The sequence below is a fragment of the Anomaloglossus baeobatrachus genome, chromosome 1 (genome assembly GCF_048569485.1).
Source record: "Anomaloglossus baeobatrachus isolate aAnoBae1 chromosome 1, aAnoBae1.hap1, whole genome shotgun sequence".
Classification (NCBI taxonomy): Eukaryota; Metazoa; Chordata; class Amphibia; order Anura; family Aromobatidae; genus Anomaloglossus; species Anomaloglossus baeobatrachus.
Window position 1 is genome coordinate 787,735,592 of NC_134353.1, and position 25,455 is coordinate 787,761,046.

General features: G+C 45.6%; 1 protein-coding gene across 1 annotated transcript in view; it reads left to right on the top strand.

The window, feature by feature from the left end:
- Positions 1-7,424: 7,424 nt before the first annotated feature.
- Positions 7,425-25,455, top strand: part of DTWD2 (DTW motif tRNA-uridine aminocarboxypropyltransferase 2) — a 382,802-nt gene continuing 364,771 nt past the window's right edge. Inside the window, exons 1-2 of the mRNA XM_075341886.1 lie at positions 7,425-7,467; positions 12,032-12,362. Coding sequence (XP_075198001.1) covers positions 12,073-12,362 — 290 coding nt within the window. The 5' untranslated portion in view covers positions 7,425-7,467; positions 12,032-12,072. The remainder of the gene's footprint in view (positions 7,468-12,031; positions 12,363-25,455) is intronic.

Here is a 25,455-nt window from a genome sequence, read left to right on the forward strand (position 1 = left end):
GTGTATCCCCTCTCTGCTCCAGAGACGGAGGCTATGTCCAAATATATTCAGGACAGCCTGGCAAAAGGGTTCATTCGCAAGTCTATTTCACCGGCCGGTGCGGGGTTCTTCTTCGTGCAAAAGAAGGAAGGGGATCTATGCCCCTGTATCGATTACAGGGGATTAAATGCAATCACGATCAAAAACAAATACCCTTTGCCCCTCATTACGGAGTTATTTGATCGATTCCGCGGGGCAAAGATCTTCACGAAGCTGGATCTACGCGGGGCGTATAATCTAGTGCGAGTCCGAGAGGGCGATGAGTGGAAGACCGCCTTCAACACCAGGGACGGTCACTACGAGTATCTCGTAATGCCCTTCGGACTCTGCAATGCCCCCGCCGTATTTCAAGACTTTGTGAATGATGTTTTCCGGGATTTGTATCTTTCCGTGGTTGCATACCTGGATGATATCCTTATCTTCTCCCCCGATCTTGCCACCCATCGGAGGGATGTCATCCGAGTACTTAAGAGGCTCCGCACTCATTCGTTATATGCTAAGCTAGAAAAGTGCATTTTTGAACGTGAATCCTTGCCGTTTCTGGGGTATATCGTGTCCAGTCAGGGGTTAGCAATGGATCCGGGGAAGTTGGAGACAGTGATGAAATGGCCTAAGCCCCGCTCGCTGAAAGCGATCCAGCGTTTCTTGGGGTTTATCAATTATTATCGCCAGTTCATTCCCAACTTCTCGACAGTGGCAGCACCCATCATTGCCCTTACCCGCAAGGGCGCTAATCCCAAAGCATGGACACGGGAAACGGTAGAGGCATTTCACACTCTCAAAACTTACTTCTCCAGAGCTCCCATCCTTCATCGTCCAGACATCTCCAAACCCTTCCTACTAGAGGTAGACGCCTCTTCGGTCGGTGCTGGTGCAGTCCTGTACCAGAAAGACGAACGAGGAAGGAAGCATCCATGTTTCTTTTTCTCCAAAACCTTTTCTCCGGCCGAGAGGAACTACTCCATAGGGGATAGGGAGTTACTGGCGATGAAACTAGCATTCCAGGAATGGCGGCATCTCCTGGAGGGTGCGAAGCATCCATTTGAAGTATTTTCCGATCATAAAAATCTCACATACCTCCAGACAGCACAACGCCTGAACCCAAGGCAGGCCCGTTGGTCCTTGTTCTTCTCCCGGTTCCGCTTTATTATCCGCCACCTGGCCGGTGAGAAGAACGTACGGGCCGATGCCTTGTCACGTTGTATGGTTGTGTTGGAGGAGGACGAGGAGGAGCCTCGTCTTATACTACCCCCGGACAGCTTGAGGATGGTCACTCCCACTTCTTTGGACCAGGTGCCACCTGGCAAGACCCTCGTTCCCCCTGAACTACGGAATGAGGTGCTATTGTGGGCCCATGCCTCCAAGGTCGGGGGTCACTTTGGGGTCAAAAGGACCAGAGACCTTGTGACTAGGCACTATTGGTGGCCGAGACTACCCCAGGACATACAGGAGTATGTGGGAGCCTGTATGTCGTGTGCACGGAATAAGCCGTCCCGACAGAGACCGGCAGGTCTTCTTCACCCACTGCCAGTGCCGGATAGTCCCTGGGAAGTGGTGGGAATGGACTTCCTGGGAGATCTGCCCAAGTCAGCAGGTCACAAGGTCGTATGGGTCATCACGGATCACTTCTCTAAAATGGTCCACTTGGTGCCTCTCCCACGACTCCCGACGTCACGTGCTCTCGCCACCTTATTCATTCGGCATGTATTTAGGCTGCATGGCATGCCTGACAAGGTGGTGAGCGACCGGGGTCCCCAGTTCGCGTCTCGCTTCTGGAGAGAGCTCTGTAAGCTCCTGCAGATAGAGCTGAACATCTCCGCATACCATCCCGAAACCAATGGACTGGTAGAGAGGACCAATCAGACCTTGGTAACGTACCTCCGCCATTTTTTCTCTGCCACCACGACAACTGGGCTAACCTCCTTCCTTGGGCCGAATTTGCCATTAATAATTCGGTCCATGAATCCTCTGGTCAGACTCCGTTCCTGCTCAATAACGGACAACATCCCCGAATCCCGGTTCTGATGCCCATTACGTCACCCGATCCTAGAGTGGAGGATTGGGCGACCGAGGCCCGGGAGATCTGGGATAATACCCAAGAGGCCCTTAAGAGGGCTAAAGACCGGATGGTGACAACGGCTGATGAGCGCCGCCGCCCTGCACCATCCTTCGCCCCTGGTGACCTAGTGTGGCTGTCCTCTAAGAATGTTAACCTACGGGTACAGGCAGCCAAGTTCGCCCCTAGGTACCTGGGTCCGTTTAAAGTACTAGAGCAGGTGAACCCGGTGGCATACCGACTCCAGCTCCCTCCACGCTGGGCTATAGCCAATACCTTTCACGTGTCCCTTCTGAAACCCGTACGACTTAATAAATTCTCGGGGTCCCTGCCGGCTCAAACCGACTCCCCGTCCGACGACCCTGAGGTGACGTGGTGAATCCTGACTGGCCAGGCTGGGATGTCGTGGATCCTGATTGGGTCAAGTCCGTCATCTCCGCCTCGCGCCCGCCCTTGGCTGGAGCTACACCTCCTTAAAAGCTCCTCCTGCCATCATGGCGGCGCGCGACCGTCCTTCTGTGTTTGGATGTCTGGCAGCGTGCTGCCACGCCACTGCTCAGGCATTATCGTCTTCTGTGGGCTTGGCCCTTGCTGCTTAGGCAGTACCTGGTTTGCAGGCCGTGTCCCTGCCTTGCTGCTCCGGCAGTAGCTCCTTCAACAGGCCGTGTTCCTGTCCCAGGTGAGCTCCTCGAGTCTCCACCGGACTCACCTGGTTATTGAAAGCACACGTGCGTGGGCACCTCTGTGCTACCCTCGTGCCATATTCTCGTGACTTCCACTGGCACACGTGCGTGGGCACCTCTGTGCTTCCCCGTGCAACAGGTACACCGAGCCGTGTGATCCCTGCCATACAACCCACACGGGTTAGGGCAGACCGGTGTACATAGATCGTCTGTGACATTCCGATTGCTAGAAGCAACCCGCTCACTCTTCACCCACCATAGCAGCGGTCCCTTACACCGCACAGTGGACCTTGACCGGCGGAAGCTGTCCATTCCCCATCTTGGCACGCTTCCCCGGGTCCCCCTCGTAACAGGGTACTGTGAGGATCTATCCCAACACAGTAGAGTGATCGGCCGTTGGCGTCCCAAACACAGCAAGGCACCAGACACAAAACGCGCAGAAGCAGGAGGGGTGACATCACCGCTGAGTACGTCGGCCTCCAAGGACCAACCGACGCGTTTCAAAACTACTTGTTTCCTCCTCAGTGTGAACCTGCAGTAAGCTGTGTCCTTGTGTGCAGAGAGCTGGCTGACAGCCGCTGTCTGTGCATGCGGCCAGCATTTCTTCTGAAGGCAAGGAGAAGGAGGGGTTGCGGGGGATCGATGCTGCAGAAGGTAACGGGGGAGACCGGAGCAGGGCCAGAGGAGACTGGGGAGACAGCCTGACAGGAGGTGACCTGGGAGGACCTTTCTATTTCATCTGTCATGTTAGATGGCACAGAAATGAAAGGAGAAGGATGAATGCGGCAGGAACACCACACGTGCGGCGGCGGCCATTTCAGATCTTCAGGAGGGGGACGGGGATCGCAGGGGGGAGGAAACTTTGGCCATACCGGGGAGCGGGAGAGGACATTTAGCTCCCATCTGACATGCTTGATCATGCCCGATGGGAAATGAATCATTTTTTTACCGGCGCTGCGTTAACTTTCACTTCTATTCCTTTCTGTGACTCTTCCAGTCTCTCTCTATTTCCAGTGCAACCTGCTGATGACCAACCTGCTGATGACACTCACTGGCCATTTCCGTCTCAGAAAATCCTACTTGAAGCCTCGCAATGGAGAGGTTCTGTTGATCAATTGTTAGGTCTCGCCATGGTCTCATGATATCAAAAGGAGAACAGCATGATTAGGAGGACTGTTTAAATACCTGTCACACTAGGTACGGGAAATTACCAAGCAAACGGTGAAAGGGAAGGGAAACCCTGTGTCTAGGGCAGGGGAAGATGGTGACTCCTGATGAAACCTACTGCTGGTCCCTGGGGTCCCTCACCATCCTAGATAGGATCCTATGTGCCGAGCCGGATACTTGACCCTAGTGCCTAGTGCTGGGCCCTAAATAGGGATCGGATGGGATAGGCTCTTCATCAACCCTACTATAGAAGACACAAGGAGGACACACAGGGAGAAAATTCATGAACTACTTATCCACAGATGGCTTAGGTAGAAGTTCAGCAATCATACTACAGAGGAGTAGAAGCCACCTGCTTGCAACCAAGGCTTGAATGAACTGTATAATATCACCAGTACTAGTCCAAGGAAGGAAAGGGTATTTAAGCACCAAGTGAATAATGATAATCCGCAGCTGGGTGAAAGGCGAGCTCCTGCTGGGTCCAAAAAGGGAGAGATGAAAATCCAACAGGAAAGCTACCTATTACAATGAATATTGACAACATGAAAAATGGAAAGTCAGGAAGCATTTTTCACAACCAAACGCTGTGACCTTCTATTGATAGAAACTATGTGACTATCTTGTCACCCATGACACACCCGTGACACTAGGCCTGAGAATTTCCCATCTTCTCGGGAAATGAGTGCATTAAATGATAGAGACTACCACAGTAGAAGCACTTCCCCTTGGTGCGACAAAGTTCTTGGAGATGTCTAGCTAGCTTCACGCAGTCCACCTGCATAGATTTGGAAGAACTAGCGGGACCTGAAGATTGCAGAAGGAACAGTCTCTGGAAGGTCAGAGCCAGATGCATCTCATGGATCACATCTCTGGAGCCTTCCTGAAACTTAAAGTCAATCCAGATGGCCAGAGAAATCAGATCATCTAACATGGCAGGGATGTCACGACAAGCCAGATCGTCCTTGATTCTTCTGGACAAACCCTCCCAGTAGGTGGCCACCAACAACTCATTCTTCCAGCCAAGACAGAGTGCGGAATTGAACGGCATATTGGCCTACTGTCGGACTACCCTGTCGCAGCATTAAAAGGGAGGATGTTACAGATGTGAATCATCTTGGCTGATTGAATAATTTGGAAAAACGCTCCAAGAAAGGCTTGCAGGTCAGAGATGACAGGATAACTTCTCTGCCAGACAAGGGTCTCTCTGCCACCTTGTCCCAATCTGAGGCGAACTGATGTGACAACAGTTCAAAGTGCACAGTGCACTGATTAATGAACCCTTGCAACAGCTTGACACCACCGTTAAATTGCGGAGGTGTACACAAAAGTGTACCGAAACCAGGAGCTAAATTAGCAGCCAGAGTAGTGACTACAAGTTGCACAGATTTAGATGGAGTGGCCGGAACCAGTGCGTTCAGGAAGGTATTCACCGATCGTAGATAGGACAGAATCTGTTCCTGCTTATCTCGTTGACGGACCATCTCTTGGTACAATTTTCAGTAGCGTTGGAAGACTGGAGCGAGCAGGGTCCATAGCCTTAGCAAACTGTTATGCTGGTGAGTGTGGACCCACTGCACCACAGGTACAGCCTTATCCTGGAAGGGCATGACTAAGCAACTACCTCGTCTTCACTAGAGGCTTTGATGGTGAGGTTAAACTTGTGCTGGAAGGTAGCAACGAGGTACCACTCCAGGGCAGTCCCCGATTCTGTGGCAGCTAACCCTAGGGGTTCAGCAATGCAGGTTTGAATTCTGAGTAACTGATAGGAACAGACAGGATAGCTGTTACTGGCTGGAACTCAGAAACAGGTATACAGGACACAGGTACTGAATGCGGGCTGCTAGTAGAGGACTCAGATACTGGATACAGGCTGTCGGTACAGGACACAGGTACTGGATACAGGCTGCTGTTACACGACATGGGTACTGGGCACAGACTGAGGTTACAGGACATAGGTACAAGATACAGGTTGGTGGTACAGGGGTTAGGTACTGAATACAGGCTGCGGGTACGGGACCCAGGTACTGGATTCAGGCTGAGGAAACTGGACACGGGTTCTGGATACAGGCTGATTGCACAGGACACATGTAATGCACAACATGGATACAAAATATGTGAGCACAGGGACATTGTTGCTAAGGTACCTCACTAAAGGGGAGGATGCCTTAAATACCTAATGAGTGCGCTGCCCTTCTAAGAGGTGGGGATAGAGTGCACACTCCCTATGAGCGCTCCCAGGAGACCTGTGTGGTATGCACAGGTCCTGGGAGCAGAGATCTTTGATGAGGACTGACGTAGAAGCCACCCCAGAATGGCCAAGATGGTGACTGCACTGGTGTCCCTTTTCAGATGGGGAAGGAAAGACAGGCATTATACCTAGCTTCAAACTCACAGATGCTTAAGAAACTCCCGTCCGGGGCACTCAATTCGTATCAAGTTCTGTTTTGTCCTGTACTAAGACCCATCTCAATCAATAACTCGTTCCTCTGGTCAGTCTTTTGACCCGTCTCCCAAAGATGCGTCTGTAACTTGGTAACTCTTTCTTCAAGATCTCGCTATTCTCTGTCTCGGTCTCATCTAGGGACACCCATGTCATGTGGCTCAGCAGACTTTTCAGACTCTAGGTCTGTGTCTATCACACGCTGAGCCCTATCTGATGCTCTAATTGAAAACTCTACATCGTCTCTGCACTATACCCTCCTGCAATGGGCTAGACCTAAAACCTTAACTCATTCTTAACTATCTAATGTCTGTTTCTGGGTAGAACACAGTTTCCTCACTGGATGAAGATTTTAAAATGAGTTCTGTTTTACCGTTGTGGACACATTCTGTGTGTGGTTTTAATCACCAGTGGTAATTCATTCCACCCCATGTCTGACAGAGAGATTATATATGTGGATTATTCACTCATGTTTACTATGGGAAGGATTATTCCCTGGATTATACTTACCTTTACTTTAGTAGTTGTAGATTTCTCTGCATATGTTTGGATTTTGTTCTTCTCTCCTGTTTCTCTCTTTTTGTACACATATCACTTTGGAAATTGTTTGTATATGAATTTTGTGGATTTATATCTGCAGTGTATTTGTGCTATCACGCTTACAGCTTTAGTTACAAGTGAAAAGGTTTTGGTACCGCGTGCCTGATGAAGGGAACTGAGATGTCTTGATAGCTTGCTTTGTAACATCACTTTATTTTATTTTAGTTAGCCATTAAAAGGTATCACAAGATTATAATTTTGTTCCTCTCACTGAGAACACTTACAGCTTTGGTGCACTTTTCCCTTATCCAACATGGCTCCTGCTGCATTAGTTGCTCAGTGAGCATGCTCTGATCATTTTACAGAGGGAAGTCACGTGATAGGAGAGTGCGGTAATAACTGGGTGTTCTCCTAAGTTCTCGCCCATCTCTGCTCCTATTGGCTATTCCCTCTGTTCCTAGTCCTTGTTGGTTTCCTTTGTCCTGCGTCTGCGCACTAGAGAGTAGCAGACCCTGAGACCACATGTATGGCTGCTAGGTTTGGTGAGCATTCTAAATGTATATGTTCACGTGATTCTATTAGCCAGGCTACAGCCTATTTATCCTGTGCATATTTACTATTGTGTTGTGATCAATGTGTTCACATATGAATTAATCATGTCTGAGTGGATTGGAGCTGTGAATATGTGGAAATCCTCCTGGATTACACTAATGTGCTATATACTATAGTTTCATTGTAAAAGGATTAATCAGGCTCCTATTGCACCAGCACATAAATGTGTGCACCCGGTATCACAGGAAAAAAGCTTCAAATCTGGAGCTGAAATGTTGCATGTGTCTTAGTAAATAAAGTCCATATTTTCCACTACTCTCCATTAATAGTGCAGTGTCCATTATATTTTATTCTGTGCGTGCATGCCTGTGCGTTTGAGTTTTTGTACATACGCTATGCAGATGCATGTATGTATGTATGTATATACATATGTGTGTGTGTATATGTGTGTGTATATGTATGCCTGTGGGTTTGAGTTTTTGCACATACGCTGTGGAGATGTGTGTTATGTATGTATGTATGTATGTATGTATGTATGTGTATATACATACATACGTGTGTGTGTGTGTGTGTGAGAGGTAACCAGAGAACCCAGAGGAAATCCACTCAAACACAGGGAGAACATACAAACTCCTTGCAGATAATTCTTTGTGGGTTTTGAACCTAGGACCCAGCGCTACAGAGCAACAGTGCTAATCACTGAGCTTGTGTGTGTGTTTTTTTTTCTCAGCAGCAAAAATAAATATAAATTAAATGCTGTCAAGGAAAAAGACTGACAGCACAAGGTCGTGTAACAGGGATATGGGAATGTAGTATAAGACAGTAAAGCTATACGTGTGTGTGTATGTATGTATGTATGTATGTGTGTATGTATATATATATAATATATATATATACACACACACCCCATTCAACTAATTTCTGTACACAGAAGGTGTCTTAAGATGTTATCCCCAACCAAGGCTTCTGTACGAAGTGTTAATTACATTTCAGTAAGCGTGTTCAATACTGTTTCCCTGTGATTTCTCATTATTACACATACCTTAATTTATGAACATCTCTGCTATGGTTTATTAATCTGCAGGTTAATAGCATTGTGAACTTGCCCAGAGCCGACACATTAAACCCCGCTGCCGGGAGGAAATTAACTATAATCCTACTGGCAGCATTCCGGATTGAGCCATAGAAGCTATGCAGGTTCAGTCATTGGGCTGTGAATCTAGGGCGGTTCTGTAACTGCGCCCCTGCACTGACAGCTGGCTCTAATCATGAGCGAGATATCAGTCAGTGCGGGGAGCTAGATCTCTAGATTCACAGAGCGGTGACTGAACCCGCGCTGGCTCTGCCATGACTGAAATTGCAAAACTGCCGGGAGGAACAAAGTTTATTTCTTCCTGGCAGTGGGGTTTAATGTGCAGGCTCTGAGCAGGTTCACAATGCTATTAACCTGCCAATTACTTCAATACCTGCAGGTTAATAGCAATTTTCCATTTGACAGGTTTCCTTTAAGGGGTCTTAATCTTCAAAGCCACTTTTTTACAGCGTTGAGGAATAAGTGAATAATCCCCTACAAAGTCCTATGGGTGACAGCTGACATCTTGACCAGTATTGAAGCTGATCAGAGCCAATTAACCTCTTTTATACCTCTGTCAATCTCGACAGGGGCATCTAAGTGGTTAAAAGGGGCTTAAAAGGCCCCTTTGTCACCTTTGAGTCCTTGCGATCATAATCACAGGTGCTGATGGTTGTCACAATCTATGAAATTGTCACTTATTCATAAGTCATATGTAAGGGAAAAAAAAAAGTATGGATGAAAACCCCAAATTGTCCTGCAAAAAAAGTTAAAAAGTTACAGCTCTCAATATGGCGACACAAAAACAAATACATTTTTGTAAAATATTTTTTAGTGTGTAAAAGTTGCAAAGCATAAAAAACTATATAAATCTGGTACCATTATATTCATACTGATCCGAAGAATAAATCAGTGAATCACTTTTACTGCATGGTGAATTGTGCAAAAAGAAAAATATAAAAACAAGTGAATTGTTGTTTTTTCTTTTCTTCATTCTGCATCTGAAAAATGTGAATAAAAAGCGATCAAAAAAGTTATATACCCCAAAATAGTACAAAAAGTGTCTCCAACTTGTTGCACATAAAAACTAGCCCCCACATACAAAAAACTACACCGCTAAAGCCGTATTATCACTGACGCACAATGAACCACGCAAAAATAAATTTAGAGCTCTTCTTGCACTGTTATCTATTTGTTCATTCTACCTCCCAAAAATCTGAATAAGGCTCTGTTCACATTTATCTTGCGCTCTCCGTTGAGCTCTTATGTCGGGGTTCCAGTGTAAATTTCAAAAACTGCCATTCAGACAAATCCCCTGATGGAAGCACTCACTATAATGGGCAGATAGAGACACTTTGAACTCCATCTGGTCTCTGTCCCATCACTTTAGGCATTTTTTTAGCGCTTAAGTGTGGATGACCACTCATTAGGCTGGTTTCAGACGTCCGTGTTCTAGGTACGTGTGACATCCGTTTTTAACACGGATGTCACACGTACCCATGTTACCCTATTGTGTACTCTCACACGGACCATGTGTCCCTGCTATTTCACACGGAGATGTGCCCGTTTTTTCTCCAGCAGCACGGGTGTCACACGGACCGCACACTGATGTGATCCGTGTGACATCAGTGTGACACGTACCGGAGAAAACACGGGTTTTTAAATAAAAAGATTTTCTATATTTACCTGTGTACCATGCTGTCTCTGGCTCTGCTGCCTCCCGCTCCTGACCCCCGATCATTATTTTCATTGATTATTCACCGCAGTGAGCAGCTGGGAGCAGGGGCTTTGTGGTGACAGCGCTGGAGACAGCATCGCTGGGGACAGCATCGCTGGGGACATCTCTAGTAGAGGTAAGTATTCTGCCAGCAGTGTGTGCAGGGACGTCCAGGAGGTCATCGGATTTCCCAATGAACTCTGATGACCTCCTGATGACACCCCTGCGACAACTGCGTTACAGTGAGTGTCACGATGGTGACTTCCAGGGGTTCATGAGAGTTGATTGGGAGCCCTGATGAGTCTCTGGATGTCACTGGACAAACTGCTGTATACTCGCCTGTCACCGGCGATGTACCCGGTGATGTGTCCGGCGGTGCTGTCCTCGGCTGTGCTGTACCCAGCCTGTCTCCGCGATGCTCCGGCTTCTAGATCCTCAGGCAGTGAATAATCAATGAAAATAATGAGCGGGGATCAGGAGCGGGACGCAGCAGAGCCGGAGACCGCATCGCTGGATACAGGTAAATATAGAACATCTTTTCATTACAGAGACACGTGTTTTACCCGGTACGTGTCACACATATGCAAACACGGATTTCACACGTGTTACACACGTATGACCATAACCATGCGTGTGACTGGTACCTGATTAAACATGGACATCTGAAACCAGCCTTAGAGTGAGTTGTTCTGTCCGTGGTTTCGTCTGAATTTTATTTTTGTTGGATTTACTCAGAAACATCGATGTAAGTGCTCAGTGCAGAACACAAGAATGTGATCCCAGCCCTATACTGAAAGCGATAAAAGAACGTTATGTACCCCAAAATGGTACCAATGAAACCCTAACTTATTCTGCACAGAACCTTCGCAGCTGCCGCCACCACCTGATGGGCAGGGTCCCGGTAAACCCTCGTCAAAGTGGATATTTCCAAAATGCCAGGCCAAGCCCAGTGAGCTGGTGATGCTTGCTAACCACGCCCACTAAGTTGGTCATGCCCACTAATTTATTCGGTCCCCGAAACTGCATGTATGACAGTGGATTACTAGGGGCAGGGAATGTACTTTAGAAACACCATTCTGGAGTGCTGCATTAAGAATTGCAATGTATCTAAAAATCGGATGCTATATTGTTTTTGGTTTTTTTTTGCACACCCATAGACTTGTATGAGTTTTATCTAAAATACAGAGGACACTAGGGCATGCTGGGATTAGTTTTTCTTTCTTCACACAGACATTTAGTCCATGTAAAAAAAAGATCATCTGAACAGCTGTATGGAATAACGTTGGTCCAGATACTGTCCATGTGCAATCAGATTTTAACTGAAAATACTGTTGTATGAAAGTTCAAGTTGCTGTATTATCAGTCTGTATAAAATCTGGACCGCACTTGGATCAGTTTTAACCCATGTGCACATGAGCTGCTTTTCTCATTTAGCTCAGGCCTGTTTTGAGAAGAAGCAGTATGCAGTAGTCTGGTCTGCTGTGCAGACCATGAAACAGAGGCGGTGTCACATCTGCAATTTCACTGATAAATTGATTGCCCTTTGTGCATTTATCGTTGCAACGTTTAAAGAATAATGGCTCATTGAAACGTGCATGCACATTGGTCTGAGAATGGACCGCAAAGCACAGACTAGGCGGAAGTGTCCCGACCCGAGCGTTACAGACTCGTATATCTATAGGCCCAGTGCATGTTTGTGATCCATCTACAGTTTACTTAGCAATACTTCTCCCTCTATCTTAATTTTATGTTTGTTTTTTTTTAGGGAGCTGGTGATTTAGATGTCTAGAGGGTCTGAATGATATCATGGATCTAGGTGATGCACATGGCAGTAAGGACGATGCATGTGACAACCTGCTCCGAAGTCCGGGGTTATCTCGTTGCGATCAGCCTTGTACTAATGTACTTGGAAGCTCTCAGGAGCAGTCATCAGACCATATGAAAACTGAGATTTCCACTCCGACTCAGGAAAATGTATTTGGGGATTTGTACGGGGCAGACGAGCCATTATCAGATGATGAAGGAGCTTTTCGAGGTCTTTCTTCGCTTCCTGTGGAAAACAGTGTAGTCCAGAGAGTCCGGTGTGCCCGCTGCAGGTGAGAGTTGTTCATATAAAGTCGAAGGCTTCATTCACACTGCCGTATGTTCAGTCCGAGTGCCGCCTATGAAAAAAACCTAAGAGTACTAAGACCAATGTTATTCCATAAGGCTATTCACACAACAGTTTTTTTTTACCCAGTTCGAATGCCTGTGTGAAAAAAAATGCCATCATATGCTAGTCTTTTCTGTATTGTAGATGAAGTTTACAAGCATCCATAGGAGTAGAAAGTCCACAGCACATCCAGTAAGTTTCCCAAAAGTGCTTTATTTTAATTCCATGTGCGCATTAAAAGAGTTGGCAGAGAACTGGGTGCAGATCTCTATAGGACGACAGCCGTTTCGTACCTCTTGGTACATCGACGGGTCCACAAATGTTAACAGAGACACATCCCCTTAAAAAGGGGAACACCCGGTCTCTATCACAGTTAAATTAAAAACAACCTAAGAGCAAATACACTGCCAATGAATGATTCAGAGAATCGCATTTGCAAAATACAAAAGTATATACACATAAATAGGACAACAGTAAACATAAGGAAAAAACATACTGAAAGAGAAAAAGGATATCCTCATAAAAAGACGGACAAATCGTTTGTCATTTAATCCCAAATTACCCTGGGCTTGGTATTTAATGATAAGTTTGGTCACGCCCATTAACCCAGCTGGTCAATTCAATTCCAGGATCATCCATACCTGCTCCCACGGCCCCTCCTCCTTCCGTTGCCGCTCATTAGCCTCATGCATATTCACTGCTTCCCCCACCACCTCTCCATTGAAGTCTGCGGGTCTATCGTACAGTAAAAAAAATCAATAAAAAATGACGAAGGGTCCCCCCATATTTTGATACCCAGCACAGAAAAAGCCTACAGCTACAGGCTGCAGCCCCCAGCTGTGGGCTTTATCTCGGCTGGGTATCAAAATAAGAGGGACCCCACACTGTTTTTTTTAGATGTGACAATCCCAGCACTTTTCCCGACTCTTTCCGAATTGCCTTGGTGCAGTGGCAATTGGGGTAATAAGGGGTTAATCGCAGCTGCGACTAAGCGCTAGATTGGTAATGGCAGGCGTCTATGAGACACCCGCCATTACCAATCTGTAATAAGTGACAAGAAATAAACACAAACACTGAAAAAAATCCTGTATTTGAAATAAAATACAAAAAGCCCCTTCTTTCTTTACTTTATTAACCCCATAATCACACCTGCAGGTCTGACGTAATCCAAGAGGTCCCATGGTGATTCAGCTCTGCTACATCTGAAGATCACAGTGAGCACCATAGAACACGACTGCCCACTGTGAGCTACAGAGAATGAATGAGTCGCACGATCAGCAGTCACGTCACTCTGGTGATTCCTGGTCATAGGTATCGCCTGAGTGAGGTCACCATTGAACGCGCGGCTCACTCATTCTCTGTATAGACCCACAGACCAGGTCTGTGATTGGTTGCAGCCAGATGCTGGGGGCACGTCTGACTGCAACCAATCACAGATGAAAGCAGTCAATATGGAATGAGTGGGGAAGTGGAAGAGCCGCAGGAGGTACAGCTGCACCAGTGATTCGGTAAATATACCGTGCCTGCTCCAATCCCCCTATCCCCACCACCATTTAAGTGCCGGCCAGATAGGTTAGGAATTGAGCTAGGTTAATTGGGGTTTTTATTAACTCGATTAGACCCTCCGATCCAGGGTATCTGCGAGTCCACCTGTCACTAAGGCAAAAGCACTGAAAAGAATTGACATGTTCATTCTTTTCAGAATGCAGCAAAACCGGAGGTGGTTCACAAAACCGTCAGGAAAAAATCCTGATGTGTTTGTGCGTGTGTGCATGAGATTTCAGAAATGTCATAGACTTTGCTGGGACAGTAAAAAGCAGCGTTTTATTAGCATGGATTTGCATAAAACCAAGGCAAATCTGCTGCTAAAAAACGCTGCAAAAACGCCCAGTGTGAACACAGCCTTAGTGTCTAATGACAGCCCTAAGACCACCAATGTCCCTCCCAGGTCTTCCAGACAATACCATTCTAATTATTTTCAGAATTTCCTCAGGACGGTAATGAAATCCAGTGAACTTTTTCCACATCGGTAAAACTTTTCTGTTGATTTTTCTTTACTGCTTTCCGTTTCTATCAGGTCTAGTCCCAATAGCTGTTTCATTTGAGATAATATCACTCCTTTTAATGGAGTGTTCGGTTTAAGCCACTCGCTAAACAAAGCCCGAAGAGCCACTTTTAAAAATGTGTGAATGTTTCTAGGAATGTCTACTTTGTCTAACTCACCTTGAGATTCAGATTCGGGAGGGCGTAATTGATGGAAGAGCAGAGCCTGTGGCGTCTGTGAAAGTTTTGTTGGCCAACATGCTTGAATCTCGTCCCTTACTCGCTTTCAATATGTCATTACTTCTGTGGTTTCCTACACCCCGTGCCAAAGAGTCGTAAAGGGCACCCCACACTCCGACCAGGGCTGCTATGGAAGGCGGGATGTTAAAGCCATACAATACTGTGTGCATGAGTTTAAAATAGGTCTCTCTCCATCTCTCGCATAGGATGGATTTTCTCACCCGTTCCCACCCTTGTAGTATTGTCTCAGCCATCTCCTCGTCTCCAGTCCACCTCTCCCAGATTATGAACATTTTGCTCTGTTTTAATTTAAAAAAAATTGTGCCTTATGGTACTGTATATTGAGGTGATACTCGCCATTTGGGTGCTCGGGCCTATACTGTTATCTAAGGCATGAGACACATAATCCTTCTCCAACTGTCTGGAGTCTGGGTTGACTGACAGACCGAAGCTGCAGGACCTGCACGAAAAGCTTACTATCTTGAATTTGTCCATAATTTCTTGTGGAGACATCCACCGTTTTTCCTCCTGGCACATAATGGACCCCGTTGTCCACATTTGATCACTGCTCCGGTCAATAACCCTCTTAATTTCAGCTCCTTGGGGGAATTCAGGGTGACCAAATATTGGCATATGTTTGGAAACCAGAAAGGGAAGCTGAAAGACCTTCCTCACTATTTTCCAACATATTATGGTGTCCCTTATTAACCCCTTAACGACTGCGGGCAGTAAAATTACGTTCTACATATCATAATGTTACTGCCCGCGGTCCTCCGGCGGCAGCATGCCGCGATCGGCACACATCTCAGCTGATTTTCACAGCTGAGATGTGTGCCTGCTAGGCACGAGCAGAATCGTTATCTGCTCGTGCCGATTAACCCCTTAAATGGCGCGGTCAATACGTGACAGCGCCATTATAGGCGCGATCGCGTTTACCTCCCGATACCGGAAGTCACGTGACGCGATCACGTGACTTCCGATAGTTGTCATGGTAGCACAGGGTCATGTGATGACTCCTGTACTACACATGACTTGCTTTCACTTTCGCTGTGCCAGCGGCACAGCAAAAGTGAAAGAGAGCGTATCTGCTGTTTACAGCTGTGTAGCTGTGATCAGCAGATACTGCAGAGCGATCGGATTGCTGATCGCAATAGCCCCCTAGGGGGACTAATAAAATAAAAAAAAAAAGTTAAAAAAAGTTTTAAAAAAATAAAAAAAAAAACAAAAAAACCTAAAAGTTCAAATCACCCCCCATTCGCCCCATTGAAAATTAAAGGGTTTAAAAAATAAAAAATATACACACTTTTGGTATCGCCGCGTTCAGAAACGCCCGAACTATCAAAATATAAAATCAATTAATCTGGTCAGTATACGGCAAAGCGGCAAAAAAATTCCAAACTCAAAAACGACGTTTTTTTTGTCGCCACAACTTTTGCACAAAATGCAATAAGAGGCGATCAAAACGTAGCATCTGCACAAAAATGGTACCGTTAAAAACGTCAGCTCGAGACGCAAAATATAAGCCATCACTGAGCCATAGATCCCGAAAAATGAGAACGCTACGGGTCACGGAATATGGCGTAAAACGTTCGCCACTTTTTTCGGACAAACTTCCGATTTTTTTTAACCCCTTATATAAAAGTAAACCTATACATGTTTGGTGTCCACGAACTCGCACTGGCCTGAGGCATCACACCCACACATCAGTTTTACCATATAGTGAACACAGTGAATAAAATATCTCAAAAACCATAGTGCTATCGCACTTTTTTTGCAATTTTTTTAGCATTTGGAATTTTTTGGCCGTTTTCCAGTACACTATATGGTAAAACTGATGGTTTCATTTAAAAGTACAGCTCGTTCCACAAAAAATGAGCCCTCACATGACCATATTGACTGAAAAATAAAAAAGTTACGTCTCTTAGAAAAAGAATGGCGAAAAAAAAGAAACGGAAAGCGAAAAATCGGCCGGTTGTGAAGGGGTTAAAAAGGAGGATTTTACTATCTGTGGCAGTTTGGCTTATCTAGTGTGGATAAGAGCGGTCAGATCCCAAGGGGCGGCTAACGGTCATTCTAGATGGGTCTTTGAGTAGCAACTAGTGTCGTTTATCCAGTCCACTACATGTCTAAATAAAGAAGCAATATTATAAACCCATATATTTGGGAAATTAACCCCTCCTTCACTGATCAGTAACATCAGTTTTTCTTGTGCGATTCTGGGTCTTTTACCTGTCGAAATAAAATGTGTAAAGGCCTTCTTTAGTCTATTTATGTATAAATGCTTTAAAACGAACCTGTCACCAGATTTTTCACTATTAAACTAAAAGTGTCACCTTCTGCAGCTCCTGGGCTGCATTCTATGAAGGTGCACCTTGTGCCCTGACTCCTCTTCCAGACCCCAAAAATAACTTTTTGCGTAGAAGCGAGATTATGGGCGGCGCTGTGCATGACCTCGCCAGCGTCATCCTCATACCTGACCATAATCTCATGCCTGTGCATTTAGCTCACCGGCGCGCACGAGGGCAGTTATGTTTTCTGCTCTGCCCGCGATATGGCAGTGCGAACTGCACCTGCGCGAGCCGACATAACTGCACAGGCGCGAGATTTGAAAATGCGACGAGGATGATGATGGAGGGGTCTTCATGTCAATCAAGAAAGGAGGACGGCGAACAGCGTCAGGAGGGGGGACAGGAGCAGAAAATGAGCTTGCCCAACTGGCCAACACAGGTAATTAACATACGTGAGGGTCATGTTTTATAAAGTTATTTTTGGGGCAGGGCACAAGATGCACCTTCATAGAATGCAGCCCAGGAGCTGCAGAAGGTGACACTTTTAGTTTAATAATGAAAAATCTGGTGACAGGTTCACTTTAAAATCAGGGACAGAGTTTGCAAGGGATATAAGAGCCTGGCAAAGCTAACCATTTTGACCTGGGAAAATAGGTCTTTTATAAAAACATGTGACAATACAGGTGACTTATTTTTTTTCTGGATGAAAATTGGACAATTTCTTATATACTTATGTGAATTTAGCCTAATTCCTTTATCTTTAAGTTACAGCATAGAAGCTCGATGTAGCGAAAGCTGTGACATTCAGCAGATAGATGAGGAGATTAGATACAAATTAATTTACCTGTAATTTCAGAAAACTACCTTTGTCTATGCTACTAATAATCATGTATGTCAAAAGCAAAGAATTGAGCCAGAGCATAAGTTGGTATATACATATGGGGTATAGCAGCATGTTCACACTGTGGACATTTAACAAACAAGACCTAAGAGAAATAAAACGAGCATATACTGTGCAGTGACAAAATAGTAATAGTACATATAAATAATACAGAGTACTTAGTAAACACTGTTTCTTGATAACAAAAAAAAGCATAAAAGAAAAGCCATCCCACCGCGACAAGGTGTACCCAAATTGGAAAGGTCTTATTTTCTTGTATTACAACCACACCTTGTTTCAGACAACCTCACTGTAGATGGGGGAAGAGCAGGACTGGGGCCCTACTGTTCGGACACGTGCCCATAAGGAGCTATTTAAATTAAAGCACCACTTCAGCGTTTTTTTCTTTTCAGCGCTGGAGTGGTGGTTTAAATGTAAGTCCCCTGTCATATACTCACCTTCTGGCATCTTCACCGTTTACCGATGCCGCTCTAGTCCCGCAACCCCATCTTGTGACTAACTTCTGACTGGTCACAAGTTGTGGAGAGTGAGCCTACCATACCCAGTACTCATAATGAGCAGTTGAGGCTCGGATGGGCGCGACTAGATCATCTAATTATTATGGAAGTCAATGGGGAACGCCAACATTTTTCTGGAATATTTCCTAGAAAAATGCTCGCGTTTTCCAATGACTTACATTATACTTGGGTTCTCGAGACGCGCCCATCCAAGCACTATCTGCTTGCTACAAATACCGAGCACCTGATCATGGTAGTACTCGCTCATTACTAGTCACAAGCTCTCAATGCATCTTTAAGAGAGCCAGAACGAGGACAGAACAAAGTTCTCATAGAGATATATTAATCTGTGGCCTCTGGCTATCTCCATGAAAAACAGGAGCACGCTGGAAGGTCAAAAATCCCAAGAGACCGACCAGAGTGGCACATTGATTGCAAGTGAAGCTGCCGGTAATTGAGTATCAGACAGGTGGCTTGCATTTAAAGTGCCACTTCGGCGGCGCAATAAAAAACAAAACTGGAGTAGTGCTATAAATGCCTAGCTATAAATAACATACAGTACTTAGGCGGGCTTTGCACGTTGCGACATCGCAAGCCGATGCTGCGATGTCGCACGCGATAGTCCCCGCCCCCGTCGCAGGTACGATATCTTGTGATAGCTGGCGTAGCGAAAATTATCGCTACGCCAGCTTCACATGCACTCACCTGCCCTGCGACCGTCTCTCTGGCCGGCGACCCGCCTCCTTCCTAAGGGGGCGGGTCGTGCGGCATCATAGCAACGTCACACGGTAGGCGGCCAATAGCGGCGGAGGGGCGGAGATGAGCAGGATGTAAACATCCCGCCCACCTCCTTCCTTCCGCATAGCCGGCGGCGGCAGGTAAGCCGATGTTCCTCACTCCTGCGGCATTATACACAGCGATGTGTGCAGCCGCAGGAGCGAGGAACTACATCGTACCTGTCGCTGCAGCATAATTATGAAAGTCGGAGCCTGCAACGATGATACGATAACGACGCTTTTGCGCTCGTTAATCGTATCATCTAGCATTTACACACTACGATCTCGAAAGTGACGCCGGAAGTGCGTCACTTTCGATTTGACCCCACCGACATCGCATGTGCGATGTTGCAACGTGCAAAGCCGCCCTTAGGCTATGTGTGCACTTTCCGTTTCCACCTGCGTTTCAGCTGCTTTTTAGGTCCGTTTTGAACTGCAGCGTTTTCATGCCAAAATGCATGCGTTTTGATTTTCCAGCAAAGTCTATGGAAAATATGGATTTCTTGTCCGCACTTTGCGTTTCCAAATGCAGCATTTAATTTGCATATTTTGTGGCAAAAACCATGCATTCAAAGAAGCAGCAGGTCAATTGTTTTTGCCATTTTGGCTGCGTTCTACGCCCATTGAAATCAATGAGTTGTAGAAAATCGCTGCCAAAATGTGAAGCAGTGCACTTGCATTGCATTATTATTGCAATCCACATGATTTTTTTTTAACATAACAAAGCCAGTTCTTTCGTCTTTCTCTCTCTGTCGGTCGGCCTGTCGGTCAGTCTCTCTCTCTATGTCTCTATCTCTCTCTGTCCATGTTAGTCTCTCCCTCTCCCCCCTCTCTCATACTCATAGATCCACGATCACCGGCACGGCGCTACACGGCGGTCATACTGTGGCGGCTTCTTCTCTTTTGAAAAAGCCAGCCGCTCATTAATCCATCACGTATTCCCTGCGTTCCCCGCCCACCGGCGCCTATGATTGGTTACAGTCAGACACGCCCCCACACTGAGTGACAGCTGTCTCACTGCAAGCAATCACATCCGCCGGTGGGCGTGTCTATATCGAGCAGTAAAAAAAATAAATAAATAAATGAAAAAAAAAACGACGTGCGGTCCCCCCCATTTGGATACCAGCCAGGGAAAAGCCATACGGCTGAAGGCTGGTATTTTCAGGATGGGGAGCTCCATATTATGGGGATCTCCCCAGCCTAACAATATCAGCCAGCAGCTGCCCGGAATTCCCGCATCTATTAGATGCGAAAGTCCCGGGACTTTACCGGCTCATCCCGACTTGCCCTGGTGCGGTGGCAAACTGGGTAATAAGGAGTTAATGGCAGCAACCCATAGCTGCCACTAAGTCTTAGGTTAATCATGGCAGGCGTCTCCCGAGATACCTTCCATGATGAACCTGTAAGTTAAAGTAAATAAACACACACGTCCAAAAAATCATTTATTTGGAATGAAAGACAAAAAAACACCCTCTTTCACCACTTTATTAATCCCTCAAAAACACCTCCATGTCCGACGTAATCCACGCAAGGTCCCACGACGCTTCCAGCTCTGCTACATCGGAAGCTGACAGGAGCGGCAGTAGAACACCGCCGCTCCTGTGAGCTCCATGCAGCAACTGAAGTGAGTCGCGTGATCAGCTGTGCTGTCACTGAGGTTACTCCCGGCCACCGCTCTCCGTTGGAGGACTGCAGCTGTGGCCGCGAGTAACCTAAGTGAAAGCACAGCTGATCGCGCGGATCACTGCAGTCACTCAGGGGATTTGCGATCACAGGTGAGTCCTTCACATGTGACCGCAAATCAAGCCGCGGCACACGCACAGAGCTGCGGGATCACAATGAAGTCGGGTGAAGTTCATCCGAGTTCATTCTGATCGCGCAGCACTGTCCCACAGCGAGCCATGACAGTGACAGTGCGGTCCCACTTGGCTCTGCTGCAAGTCTATGGGGATGCTGCAGAGCCAAGTGGGTGCGTACTGTGAAACATGTGCGTTCTGGATGGTTTTCCCACTCTGTCTATGGCAGAGAAAGCATCCAGAATGCATGAATTCTCACCAGGAATGTCCGCACTTTGCGTTCTGCCGAATGCGTCTCAAAACGCAGCTTTTTTAGCTGCGTTCTGAAACGCACACACAGTGACTTTTTCGCTGCAGAATTGAACTGCAAAGTGCGCACATAGCCTAAGGAACACCACTTTTGATCAAAAAAGTGTAAAAGCCATCCCACCATGACAAGGTGTACCTAATCAGGACTGTCCTATCCTCCTGTATGAAAACCTCATCTTGTGTCAGACAACCTCAAAGTAAATTGAGTCATAATCATGTGTGTGCCATCCATACCGATGTCTGTGACCACCATACACAAAGTTCTACCTATTCCATCTCTCAATTCAGGAACCAGCCAAAGACTACCATGTCCTGTGCGTAACCCAGTTTATGGGTGGAAACACATCTATGCGAGTAAAATCCGACTGGGCTGAAAAAAACTCGGCTGATTTTAGTTCACGTTAGGTCCGAGTGCAACGCAAGTGCGATGCTTTTTCTGAATAAATTAATGATTTTACTAGCGTGTGTAATGCGTGTGTAATGCGTATTTTTTACTATGTCATCTGCCATTCAGCGCTGTTACATGGCCGCTGACAGCAGACAGAGACAGCCATGTAGCAGAGCTGAATGGCAGATGACAGCAGACACAGACAGAGCCGCACAATCAGAATGAACTCGGGTGAACTTCAACCGACTTCATTGTCATGCTGCGGCTCTGTCTGTGCCGCGTCCTGATTAGCGGTCACCAGTGAAGGGCTCACCGGTGACCACTAATCCCCCGAGTGACTGAAGTTAGCAGCCCTCTCTAATACTCACCGTTCCCCGATCCCCGGCGCGGCGCTGCACGGCGTTCACACTGCTCCGGCAACTTTTACTATTTTGAAAAAGCCGGCCGCTCATTAAACAATCTCGTATTCCCTGCTTTCCCCGCCCACAGGCGCCTATGATTGGTTGCAGTGAGACACACCCCCACGCTGAGTGACAGGTGTCTCACTGCAACCAATCACAGCAGCCGGTGGGCGGGTCTATACTGTGCAGTGAAATAAATAAATAAATAATTAAAAAAAATGGCGTGCGGTCCCCCCCAATTTTAATACCAGCCAGATAAAGCCATACGGCTGAAGGCTGGTATTCTCAGGATGGGGAGCTCCACGTTATGGGGAGCCCCCCAGCCTAACAATATCAATCAGCAGCCGCCCAGAATTGCCGCATACATTATATGCGACAGTTCTGGGACTGTACCCGGCTCTTCCCGATTTGCCCTGGTGCGTTGGCAAATCGGGGTAATAAGGAGTTAATGGCAGCCCATAGCTGCCAATAATATATATATATATGAGTGCAAGCCAAAAATACATACTATATATAAGAATAAGGCTGCACATCAAACTTAGATAATGGTATAATGCCTCAAGCATATGGAAAAATATTGGAATATACAATGAAAAATGCTACTTGCTAATTTGAACATGTGAATAATGAATTGCATACCTGCCATGAATATTAGGAAAAAGGAGATATTTAGCAATCGCATTGATCAATGTAACTGAGCCCCAAGGCCTCGTCAAGGCATATCTCTATATTGGGGTCCCTAGCTCTGTGACCCTAACTGTGTGTCATCTCATTGCAATTAAAAACTGCTATGGGTGGAGAGGGGTAACTAAGGACTTTCTTATATAGGAGATGGAAAAAACATGGCCGAAAGGGGCGGAGCTGTGTTCACATTCAGAAAAAAACTACATATAACTGAATAGGATAACTGAAGTGAGCACTAATATATATATATATGAGTGCAAGCCAAAAATACATACTATATATAAGAATAAGGCTGCACATCAAACTTAGATAATGGTATAATGCCTCAAGCATATGGAAAAATATTGGAATATACAATGAAAAATGCTACTTGCTAATTTGAACATGTGAATAATGAATTGCATACCTGCCATGAATATTAGGAAAAAGGAGATATTTAGCAATCGCATTGATCTATATTAGATATGCCTTGACGAGGCCTTGGGGCTCAGTTACATTGATCAATGCGATTGCTAAATATCTCCTTTTTCCTAATATTCATGGCAGGTATGCAATTCATTATTCACATGTTCAAATTAGCAAGTAGCATTTTTCATTTTATATTCCAATATTTTTCCATATGCTTGAGGCATTATACCATTATCTAAGTTTGATGTGCAGCCTTATTCTTATATATAGTATGTATTTTTGGCTTGCACTCATATATATATATATATTAGTGCTCACTTCAGTTATCCTATTCAGTTATATGTAGTTTTTTTCTGAATGTGAACACAGCTCCGCCCCTTTCGGCCATGTTTTTTCCATCTCCTATATAAGAAAGTCCTTAGTTACCCCTCTCCACCCATAGCAGTTTTTAATTGCAATGAGATGACACACAGTTAGGGTCACAGAGCTAGGGACCCCAATATAGAGATATGCCTTGACGAGGCCTTGGGGCTCAGTTACATTGATCAATGCGATTGCTAAATATCTCCTTTTTCCTAATATTCATGGCAGGTATGCAATTCATTATTCACATGTTCAAATTAGCAAGTAGCATTTTTCATTGTATATTCCAATATTTTTCCATATGCTTGAGGCATTATACCATTATCTAAGTTTGATGTGCAGCCTTATTCTTATATATAGTATGTATTTTTGGCTTGCACTCATATATATATATATTAGTGCTCACTTCAGTTATCCTATTCAGTTATATGTAGTTTTTTTTCTGAATGTGAACACAGCTCCGCCCCTTTCGGCCATGTTTTTTCCATCTCCTATATAAGAAAGTCCTTAGTTACCCCTCTCCACCCATAGCAGTTTTTAATTGCAATGAGATGACACACAGTTAGGGTCACAGAGCTAGGGACCCCAATATAGAGATATGCCTTGACGAGGCCTTGGGGCTCAGTTACATTGATCAATGTGATTGCTAAATATCTCCTTTTTCCTAATATTCATGGCAGGTATGCAATTCATTATTCACATGTTCAAATTAGCAAGTAGCATTTTTCATTGTATATTCCAATATTTTTCCATATGCTTGAGGCATTATACCATTATCTAAGTTTGATGTGCAGCCTTATTCTTATATATAGTATGTATTTTTGGCTTGCACTCATATATATATATATTAGTGCTCACTTCAGTTATCCTATTCAGTTATATGTAGTTTTTTTCTGAATGTGAACACAGCTCCGCCCCTTTCGGCCATGTTTTTTCCATCTCCTATATAAGAAAGTCCTTAGTTACCCCTCTCCACCCATAGCAGTTTTTAATTGCAATGAGATGACACACAGTTAGGGTCACAGAGCTAGGGACCCCAATATAGAGATATGCCTTGACGAGGCCTTGGGGCTCAGTTACATTGATCAATGCGATTGCTAAATATCTCCTTTTTCCTAATATTCATGGCAGGTATGCAATTCATTATTCACATGTTCAAATTAGCAAGTAGCATTTTTCATTGTATATTCCAATATTTTTCCATATGCTTGAGGCATTATACCATTATCTAAGTTTGATGTGCAGCCTTATTCTTATACATAGCTGCCAATAAGTCCTAGATTAATCATGTCAGGCGTCTATGAGACACCCTCCATGATTAATCTGTAAGTTACAGTAAATAAACACACACACACATGAAAAAATCATTTATTAGAAATAAAAAACACAAACAAATTCCCTCATCACCAATTTAATCAGCCCTAAAAAGCCCTCCATGTCCGTCGTAATCCACGGACCTCCAGCGTCGCATCCAGCTCTGCTGCATGGAGGTGACCGGAGCTGCAGCAGACACCGCCGCTCCTGTCACCTCCAAGCAGCAACTGAGGTGAGTAGCGCAATCAGCTGAGCTGTCACTGAGGTTACCCGCTGTCACTGGATCCAGCGGTGGCCGCGATTAACCTCAGTGACACCTCAGCAGATCGCGCTACTCACCTCAGTTGCTGTGTGGAGGTGACAGGAGCGGCGGTGTCTTCAGCAGCTCCGGTCACCTGCATGCAGCAAAGCTGGAAGCGGCGCTGGAACATCCAGGATTACGCCGGACATGGAGGGCTTTTTCGGGCTTATTAAATTGGTAATGAGGGAATTTGTTTGTGTTTTTTATTTCTAATAAATGATTTTTTCGGGTGTGTGTGTGTTTATTTACTGTAACTTACAGATTAATCATGGAGGGTGTCTCATAGACGCCTGACATGATTAATCTAGGATTTAGTGGCAGCTATGGG